The sequence below is a fragment of the Aegilops tauschii genome, chromosome 5 (genome assembly GCF_002575655.3).
Source record: "Aegilops tauschii subsp. strangulata cultivar AL8/78 chromosome 5, Aet v6.0, whole genome shotgun sequence".
Taxonomy (NCBI): domain Eukaryota; kingdom Viridiplantae; phylum Streptophyta; class Magnoliopsida; order Poales; family Poaceae; genus Aegilops; species Aegilops tauschii.
In genome coordinates, this window is record NC_053039.3 from 45,392,668 (window position 1) to 45,402,531 (window position 9,864).

At 44.8% G+C, this 9,864-nt stretch overlaps 1 protein-coding gene and 1 long non-coding RNA gene across 3 annotated transcripts; one reads left to right on the forward strand and one right to left on the reverse strand.

Annotated features, from left to right (window-relative positions):
* Window positions 1-93: 93 nt before the first annotated feature.
* Window positions 94-4,286, reverse strand: LOC109740161 (uncharacterized). 2 transcript variants are annotated; one of them, XM_020299203.4, is made up of 9 exons: window positions 3,826-4,286; window positions 3,594-3,732; window positions 3,213-3,334; window positions 2,479-2,682; window positions 2,339-2,398; window positions 1,470-1,608; window positions 1,145-1,263; window positions 734-958; window positions 94-619 (listed from the first exon to the last, which is right to left on the reverse strand). In XM_020299203.4, the coding sequence occupies exons 1-9, from the start codon at window positions 4,282-4,284 to the stop codon at window positions 425-427; spliced, it is 1,662 nt and encodes a 553-aa protein (XP_020154792.2). In that variant the 5' UTR covers window positions 4,285-4,286; the 3' UTR covers window positions 94-424. The 2 variants fall into 2 exon arrangements, with proteins under 2 accessions (XP_020154792.2, XP_073355816.1); XM_073499715.1 differs by having other exon boundaries at window positions 2,479-2,678; window positions 3,209-3,334; window positions 3,826-4,270.
* A 951-nt stretch (window positions 4,287-5,237) lies between these two features.
* Window positions 5,238-9,864, forward strand: LOC109740185 (uncharacterized). The gene is made up of 3 exons (XR_005756104.3): window positions 5,238-7,145; window positions 7,824-8,734; window positions 9,650-9,864. It is a non-coding gene; the product is annotated as an uncharacterized lncRNA (long non-coding RNA).

Here is a 9,864-nt window from a genome sequence, read left to right on the forward strand (position 1 = left end):
GCTTTACAACTGCTAAATACTATGTGAGAAATTAGTGAAGTTGTGGCATGCAACCGTTAGCATCACAAACACGAGCTACAGTCATTATTCCTGTTTTTGCATGATCGTAATAGGTACTTGCATTCTTTCGATTTGTGCATGATCTAAAAATACAATTTCCTATTATGAAGTTAAACTGGGCCCAAACACATCTCAGACCTGGAGTACAAATTTGGAAGATTGTCCAGGTACAACACAGATCTGTAGAACAGTGACAGCAGTAATCCCAACCTATAAATCTTTGATCCCATCCAGAAAATGGGTTCAATTTCATTGCTCATTCTTTGGATAGCTACTGGGCGTTCAGGTCGTTCTATGTTACTGCCCTGCTCAAAAGTCAAAATTGTCGGAATGGCAGAGGACCAGCAAGATTCTGAAGGACGAATCATTTTCCAATGCAGAATTTGCTGAATATGCTGCTCAGAACTTCTTCAGATATGTCCTCTCCGCTGATTGTTGCCAGAGCCAATGCAGCTTCCCTCAAGTCTATAGTCCAAAAATCTAAGGGTAGCTGCTCATTGATCGATGACTCTAGTCTTGTGAAAGCTTCTTGGGTCCGCATGAGCTGTTCCAATTGTCTCTGGACAACACAATGGAATTGGATAGAAGTCAATAATCTTACATGTAACAACTGAAGCAACAATTGTAAGAGCAGATACTGGGGTTTCTACTGATGCCATACGGAAATGTTTACCTGGTTTACAGTCCACCGTCGTCCCTCAGAAGGTATGGACTCAAGACCCCTAACCTCTATTACAGCCCTCTCCAACTCAGAAATGCCTTTACCAGTGACAGCACATGTGTGCACATGTTTTCTGAAAATTCCACTGAATTTTTCAAACTCTTCTCCTGGAACAAATGGTGTGCAATCTACCTTGTTGATAACCAGAACCATTGGGACTGTAGAACCTGAGCATTTCTGATCATCAAAAAGGACAAAGAAATGATAGTCACTCTCTAATCTATTTACAAATGATGAAGGGACAGAGAGGATTTCAAACAGAAGGTCTGTGGCAACGAGCACTACTGAACAAGGCATGCAAAGCAACAACGAGGCAATCAGACATCATCGACAAAATTGGTGAGAAAATGAAACTGATGGTACCTCATCAATCATCACACGTTTGATAAGTTTAGTGTCATCTTCAGTCCACCCATCAACTGCACTTATTGTCATAATAACCATATCAGCTCCCAGTGCAGCAGTCTCTGATCGTTCTACACCTGGTTAAGAGCAGAACAGAAGACAAGCATCAAGACTAACAACGCTATTACCATTATTCCATATACGAAATCAAATATATATTGGGAAATATGTTCCTACCCCTGGTGGGCTATGCCACCCAACGTCAGTTCGTATTTTGAGATTCACATATTTATCATTTTGTTTTAATAGTTCGCAATATGTTTATGAGAATAATAATACTCACCAATTTTTTCCACAATGTCATCAGTTTCTCTTATACCAGCCGTGTCTAGAAGGGTAACAGGGATTCCATGAATTGAGACATTTGCTTCGACTACGTCCCTTGTAGTTCCAGCTATTTCGGTAACAATAGCTCTTTCACTCTGCAAGCTAAGCATTTAAGTTCCAGTATCAACTATTATGGCTGCAACACAAAATAAATCAAACTATCCAATTGGACATGGGATTCACATAAAATATACAGAATTATAGATTATAATTAGTATTCATATAAGAAGATTATATGGCGATAATGTTCGATGTACAAACTTTCGGCATGACGCACAGCAGAGAAGCAGGATAAAGTTCAGGACACAGTATGTTGAGCAAAATCCCCTTAAATCACATGGCATTAGGCATCTACCGGAGTTTCGGTACGGCTCATTTAAAGTCACAGCAGAAAGGTATCATAAAAGTTCTAGGGGTCTAGGTTTGTGGAGAGAAAGATGGGCCAGTGCTCTTGAGGGGAGCATGAAAAGTGGATGGTATCCCTTAAGTTTTCTTGCTTAATTAATCTCGATGGCTAACAACCAAACATATGTGAAAGGAGAATACACAACACACTTACCTAATATTAACTAATTCCATATCTTAATCCTAACTAATCTATTTTTAAGAGAGTTGCCGTCATGCTGCCTTGTGTACCGGTTAATGACCCCATGCCTTAACTAGCCTTGAACCCGTAACAATAAGATTAGCTCATGTAACTTCGCATATAAAAAGAGAAAACAACATAGATTAACAAGCATGGTAACAACAAAATAGAATACTAAAAAAGATATGCTGGACAAATATCCCACAGAAATAATGACAGAGAGATATCCATGAGTATACCTTACTCCATGCATTCAGGAGGCTTGACTTTCCAACATTTGGGCGGCCAATTATTGCTATCTGTGCAAAATTGTAAGAGCATTTTTCATTCTTAAATATGTTTTCTTTAACAATTCAGTATAATGCATAGACTAAAGTACCTGTAGACCAGACAGCAACAGCTTATCATACTTTGCAGTATCCAGAGCATCCTGAACCTCTTGCATCATGCTGTTAATTTTGCTGAGCAGCATCATAGGGTCCAATGGAGGCATCTCATCTTCAAAATCTAAACGAGCCTCAATTTCAGTGATCAATTCTATGCACCTTGATCTCAAAGATTTCACTAGGGTAGAAAAGCCTCCCTACAGTAGAGGACAGATAATTCAGATTGGAGAACCTACTTATTATTAAAAAAAACACATCTATATTGTGTTTCCCAAAGAAACTGGAGCTGATGAAGTTAAACTTCACAATGCAAAAGGGTTTCAAGTAGTGTCTGAGTCAGGAATTTGTTATCGGCATGCACAAGGAAAAAAGCAAGTCTTGCACATAAATGCAAATTTCCCCTCCACATTTTAGTGATCAGAACAACAATATTCAATTTCCTTTTCCCATTTCACTAATCACTGACATATAACTATAACTGCAATAATATTTTTCGTCTTTTGGGGGGTCGCATGTAACAGGAGCAGCCCCTGGCACCACCCCTGGTCACTACCCTCCATAAAGTGTTGTTTCAGCTACTCCTGACCTGGAAACAATTTATTCCAGGTATTTCGAAGCTTAAACACACACAAAAAACTCCAACATGGCCGCATGTATATCGTTTCTCAGGGCCTACCCAACAGGCTAACATGATTTAATTTATCAACAGCATAATTTTGTGACATGCCTGGATGCCAGCCAAGGCGGAATCTGCTGCAGCTACAGACTTGGCTGAAATAAGCCTCGAGACGTTCTCCGCTTGAGCCAAGTCCAATCTCCCATTTAGGAATGCGCGAAGAGTGAATTCACCTGAAAAGCGAACATGGACACTGAGCTAGGAGTTTGTTCAAGATAAGACACCTACATCCCAAGATAGCTTCACCATTCTTCAAACAAAAAGTGTCTGCCTATCTGAGAAAACGGTTTCCCTATAACTATAACTACATCCGTAGCTACCAGAACATTTTCTATTGAACTTCAATCGTAGCCGTAACTAACTGAACTACAATATTTCTTTACGAGCGTGAATAATCTAGACCAGTAGGAGGTGAGTGAGCAAGCAACTAACCAGGGTCGGCGAGCCTGGCACCGGCCTCCAAGCAGGCCCTCAGCACACGACGCAAGCAAAGGTCATTCCCATGGCACTGGAGCTCCACGACATCCTCTCGGGTGTAGGACCTTGGAGCCAGCATGGGCACCACCAGCACCTTCGGATTTGGCAAACAAAATGGGAAATCACCGCACTGGTACGCACAGAGAACAGTAACCAACCGAAAGCAGAGCAGTAAAGACGCGGTTACCTCATCGATGACGCTCTCGTCTCCGTCCAGCGCGACCCCGTACTCCACGAAGTGGCTTCGGGGCCTCCAGGGCGCCGGCTCCCTCCTGGCCGGCCGGAACACGCGGCCGACGACGGCGACGGCGTCGGTGCCGGACAGGCGGACAATGCCGACGGCCGCAGGGCCCCCGCCGAGGGAGGTGACGATGGCGGCGATCGTCCCCGGAGATCCGCCGCCCCCATAGCTCGGCGGCGCGCGGCGCGAGGGAGAAGACGGAGGCGAGCGCTCGTCGCCGGGCAGGACGAGGGAGCTGCAGGAGGCGAGGGCTTTGGCGCGCGTGGTCAGGGGTTTGGGGCTAGGGTTTAGTGGGCGGCGGCGGAGGAGAGGTCGGGGAGGCCGCCATAGGAGAAAGGGGAGGAGACGAGAGACGGCACGAGCCATTTGCATTGGGATTTTTTCTTTTTTTTTTAGAAGAACCATTTGGATTGGGATAGGCAGCGTGCGGCTGGAACTGGAACGTGGCTGGTTCACCGCTCACCCGTTGCGGGGTGACAGCTCATTAGAAATGCCACGTGGTGTAAGAGCAACTCCAACGGGGCGACCCAAACGGACGCGCGCTTTGTCCGTTTTTTGTCCATTTGGGTCGGCCAGGCGGACGTGCTAGGGTTTGCGGTCCCCGGCGAGGAAACGAAGGGAGTGGTGGGGGGCCAGATGTGGACGGGAGAAGTGGATGAGGCCGACCCTGCCGCACGCGCGGTTAAAAAAGGACGCTTCCACTAGCTGACGCGTGGGCCCGCTGTCGGTGGTCGTCATAAATAAGACGACCGGTGGCGGTTGGGTGGCCGCCAGGTGGGGACGCGGCGGACAGCAAGGAGACACGCAGCGCGTCCGCGCCGACGCATTTCAGGCGCAATTTTGGGTCGGAAATGGATCGGCGCGGACGGCAGGCAGGCACGATTTGAGTTTGGGTCGGCGTGTTAGGCCGCCACTTTTGTCCGCGCCGATCCAAACGAATGCGGGGGACGAAAAAAAGAAAAAAAAAAGAACTCCAATGGGGTGTTCGCCCCATTGGAGTTGCTCTAACCGTTGAGGTAAAAAAAAGAACAAAAAAAAATCCTTTCTTCCGGCTTCCCTGCCGTCGCACGGATCTCGGCGCAAGGTCAACCCATGAGACTCTGTAGTCAATTGTTGTAAGCTAGGCGAGTCTTGTATCGTTGTAGTTGCGGACTCTTGTGGAGGTTTTTTCACCCTTTACAGGCATGCTTGTGTGTATTCTAGAGAGAGAAAAAACTCTATACCTCAACTAAGAGGGGGTTGAGCTTTTATGTTTAAACTTCTATATATATATTTTTAAGCCAATTTATTTTTATTTTGTCTGAAAATTCAGATTTTCTTTTACTTTCTCACATGGCATTTTTATTATTTATTATAGCATGGCGGTCATTATTATTAATAACATGGCAGTTATTATTTTTAAGAGGATGGCATTTTTGTTATCAAGAGGATGATAATTTTATTATTCAGACGATAATTTTTTATTTTTAATGGCATGGCGGTTTTTATTACTAAGAGCATGGCTTTTTTTAATAAGTAATAGGATGGCATTTTTATTTATTGAGAGGATGGCATTTTTCTTATTAAGAGGATGGGCATTTTTATTCTTGAGAGGATGGCATTTTTATTTTTATTGGCATGGCAATTTTATTACTTAAAACATGACATTTTTATTTGGGTTAGTTTGATAAATGCCACTCTAATTTTGTCGATTCTGAGAAATGCCACTGCAATTTCCAAACTTTGAAAAATGCCATTTTTAGTGGCAATTTTTAAAGTCTACAGTGATGTTTTTCAAAGTTTGCAAAATTTGCAGTGACATTTTTCAAAGTTTGAAAATTGCAATGGCATTTCTCGGAATCGCCAAAATTCGAGTTGCAATTTATCCAATTAACCCTTTTTATTTTAACGTCATGGAAGGTCCTGCATGGTGCTTTGCCATGCTATGGTGTTCTTGTGGGCCGACACATTAGAACCCTTGTTTAATGTCCGATATGTGTCGCTGGACCGAAGGATATACAACATTCAGGGGAGCAGCCGGCGCGCCGAGCCGCCCATCGCGATCGCACGCGCCCACTGGAGCTCTTGTGCACGAGCCCCTGCACAGGCCACCGCGAGATCCAGACCATGCCTCCACCAACTCCCCGAAGGAGGCACCTTCCTCGAGCCACGCCCGTCGCAAACAGGAGCCGCACCACGCGCCCCGGCCACCACCACGACTCCTGGCCGCCGCTCCTGGCCAAGATCCGCATCCGACAAGATCCGAAATCAACACCCGAAGAAAACAACGGGCCCATTCCGTGTCTCCACCGCGCTCTTCCCATGTGCCGCCTCACCGGTAGCCGCCCGCCACCGCGCCGCCCACAAGACTGCACTCCCGCACGAAGGAGGCCTGTCAGGGCGTGCACAACTCGCCCGCCGCTTTGTCGGCCGGGAGCCGCCACCACCGTCGGCGGCAGTGGCGGCCAGGGGGGCACGGAGTTGCGGGCACTCGGGAGCTCAGGTTTCGCCTCCAGAGCCGCCTGCGTGAGCGGCCCGACAGGTTGACGATTTGTCTTGCTTCCGTTGTGGCAGATACTAGTCTAGAATGTACAGTAATCCTTTACAACCATTTATGGAGAAGATACTGAAACACATGCCCCGCCGTATTGTGTTTCAGCTTTCCGCATCAAGTGTGAAATCCCTAGTTAAGATCTTTTGTCATTAGTGTGAAACCAGACAACCTAATAGTTTTGTTTCAGCTTTCCGCGTAAGGGACAAATGGACGTGCTTTCAGCTTTCCACGACGAGGAAGGTGGTGGCCCTGTGCAGTGTTGGCGTGCTTGCTGTAATTCGGGTGCGTGGACTGGTGGAGGTACTTGTCGGGTTTGGCCGACTGCATGGGAGTGGTGGTTGTGCTGCTCAGGGTCGTCCACGGGTCCGTGCGGGCTAGGGGAAATTCCTATTGGATGTCCCTCCATCCCCATTGGCTGTCAAGCAGATCACGCGGATCACCATCCCATCCGACGTCTCTCGGCGCACGATGTTGCCCAAATCTTCTCTATAAATGCACAAGCCTTCGCTACTACTGCCTCTTGATCTGTCGCTCCCGCCGCGCAAGTTCTACTCCTATGGCATCGACTAAGCGCCACCACCACCCATCCTCCTTTCTCCCGCTGGACATGTGGAGGCATAGATGCTGGACAGAAGTACCCTTCCACACAAGCACCCCGACAAGGGCGATGGGCCAGCGTCGTACATGATGGGTGTTTGATTCCGAAGATCCACACCAGTTCATCGAAGGAAAGGTACTGAAAATATTATACATGATTCCTTTCAGTAGTAAATTTGATAGTCTTGACTTGATTTTCCTAGCAATATGTATGATCGAGCTGCTAGGGCATGAAATCCACACTCCTTGCTTGTCTCATAAGAAAGTGTACAAGATTCAATCAGATAATGATAAGGAAGCCTACCCATGAATCATGTCATGTTGCTTGCGATTACCAAATTTACGAGACGCCTTACAAAGCATGTCTACATATGTTGAGACCAACTGTTACGTCTCTTCCTAATGTAAACTCACTTTGTTGGATGCTAAGAGTGATAACCGTAACCACGTGACACATGTGGTAAGCAATCCAAACAACTCAAAAAAATATTTAAGAGTGATAACCGTATCTCTTTTTTAATTACGAAATGATGTTGCTTTTTCAGAAATTAAATATTGCTAGTGTACAGAATAATACTCCTGCCATCGCAAACTACATAAATAAATGATGTACATTGCAGGGAGGAATATATTTCTTATAAGAAATTGGCATTTACAACTAGTTATACATCTCACATAATGTGAAAAAAACCCTACTCAAACATATTTTTTCCGACTAGTTAAAATCAATCCGTAGGCCTTGCAAACGTACACGAGCTCATAGGTCTTCACTTCATTAGTTAGAATTTCACTACGGTCTTGTATCATACTGCAGGCTGCACAACAGTCCGGAAAACAAAATTTCTTTGGGACAAGTAAATTGATGTACACAAATATTGCTCTCCATTGTTCATCCACCGCTAGAGGAGGTGAGTGACATTTTGGCCTCATGGCGTCGTCATGTCATGGAGTGCTACAATAATTCCTCAAAGTTTGCATCCGGAAAGGTTATCTATTTAATTAGTTTGAAGAAACTCCCATCCTTTCCGATGTCTCTGTGATTATTTTGCTTGCCTAATGAAAGAATGTATAATTTTCTTTCTGCTTCAAAATAAGAGTAGGTCAAACCAACTAGCAGGCATGATGGTTGTTTCACTCACTCACTCATGTATTTAGTGTTGTTGTGGATGCATTTCTTAATCCATGGACCTCCTCTCCCAAGCTCAACCCATCTATATCTCTATGAGCTCTTTTACGTACGTTGATTGGCGAGTTACGACTTGTAATTTCATGTAACTCCGCCTCTGATTTTTTGTGACCGTCGATTTAAACACGTAATAAAAATCATTAAGTTAAATTAGTCAAGGGTATTATTGTCTTTGTCCGTTCCGTTTTTTCTTTTGGACTGCCGTTCCGTCTTGGATCGATCAACCCTAACCCACCAGCGCGTCTGCAATCCCCTCCCCGTGCGGAGCCGCCGCGGCTACCATGTGGCCGGCGCTGCTCTCTTGTCCTGGTGGCCACCGACGAACCCTGACGTTGCATCAGCTGACGTGCCCCCACCGCCCGATCCCCACTCAATCCTTCCTCGCCGCCGCCGCTGCCGCCGAAGACCTGGATGAGGCGACGCTAACTTGCGGAATGGACACCTCTGCGTCGAGGACACCGACCTCGAGCGGTCCACCAAGAATTCCGAGGAGGCCATCCTCGGCGAACTCTCCTCGCTCGGCCTTGACTGGGACGAAGGTACGTACATACGGTTACTGAACATTCATTTTCCAATCTGTACCATAGAGCAGCGATTGCTAATTGCAAGTAGATAATGAGAGATCTCCGGCGGGATCAAATACTACGGCTGATTGCAAGTTGTCATACTGCAGAATTCCTACAGCAAATAAAAAGTGAGCATCACTGTATTCTACTCTACAGCAAACACTGTTTCTTACCCTGCAAATTCCCAACGCAAGACTTCATAATGCCACAAGGTTGCACTTGTGTGCTATTGCAGATACAAATCGGTGTCATCTTAATATGCTTAATGGAGGTGTACTGTAGGGAAAGGGTGTTGTTTGAAATGTACTGTTTAAGATCTTCCCGGTGCCCCCTTTACCTTGAGCATGCATATCACCGATTAATTTATTTATTTTGGTTCTTCTTTGAAGGCTTACACTGACGACTTGGCTATGCAGTGACAGCCTCTTGTTTTTTTTTTTACGCAAGATACCTACTCATCAAATTATATAAGATATGAATTCTGAAGACAACTACACAGACAGTACCTGTGATGACACATGTAGTTTTATATAGCCCAATTCTGAATTTTCATGGCCACTACTGTGCTTTTATTCTTTGTCGATTGTTATCTGTCTTACACACAGTATTGGTTTTGGCTTATGGATTCATGATATGCTACTGGTTCTTGGTATGATTAGATGTATATACAACCCTTGGGTAATACAGATATTATATTATGCAGTTGTTTCATCTTGGAAATTGTTTCATGTCTGATTCCATTTGTTACCGGAAAGGGACCACCTTCGGCAAATGTGCTTTTGCAGTTTTAGAATTTTATGAAGTTTTCAGCTATTAAATCATTTTTTTCTCGATCTATAGCTGAATATGTCTTCTTGCCTGAAATGATTCAGTTTTTGTTGTGTGCAGGACCAAGAATCAGAGAGGAAGGTCTGCAGAGAAAAGAGGATGTCACATGGAAAATGATATTGTACTTATTATGCTGAATTCTGAATTGTTGAAGATCGTACTGTATTTTAGCTATTAATCAGATTCTTTTTTAGAATCATGAGGCTCTTTCTGTATGACCATTACTATGAATTTTTTAAGGAACGTGAAGATTATCACTAATTATTGAAAGAAAA

Excerpts from the sequence above, each read along its gene's own strand:
- LOC109740161 (XM_020299203.4), bottom strand. The coding sequence starts at position 4,284 with ATGGTTCTTCTAAAAAAAAAAGAAAAAATCCCAATGCAAATGGCTCGT. Across the intron at positions 3,733-3,825 it reads ACGAGAGCGTCATCGATGAG|GTGCTGGTGGTGCCCATGCT; the intron begins GTAACCGCGTCT and ends CCAAATCCGAAG. Across the intron at positions 959-1,144 it reads AACGTGTGATGATTGATGAG|AAATGCTCAGGTTCTACAGT; the intron begins GTACCATCAGTT and ends TTTGATGATCAG.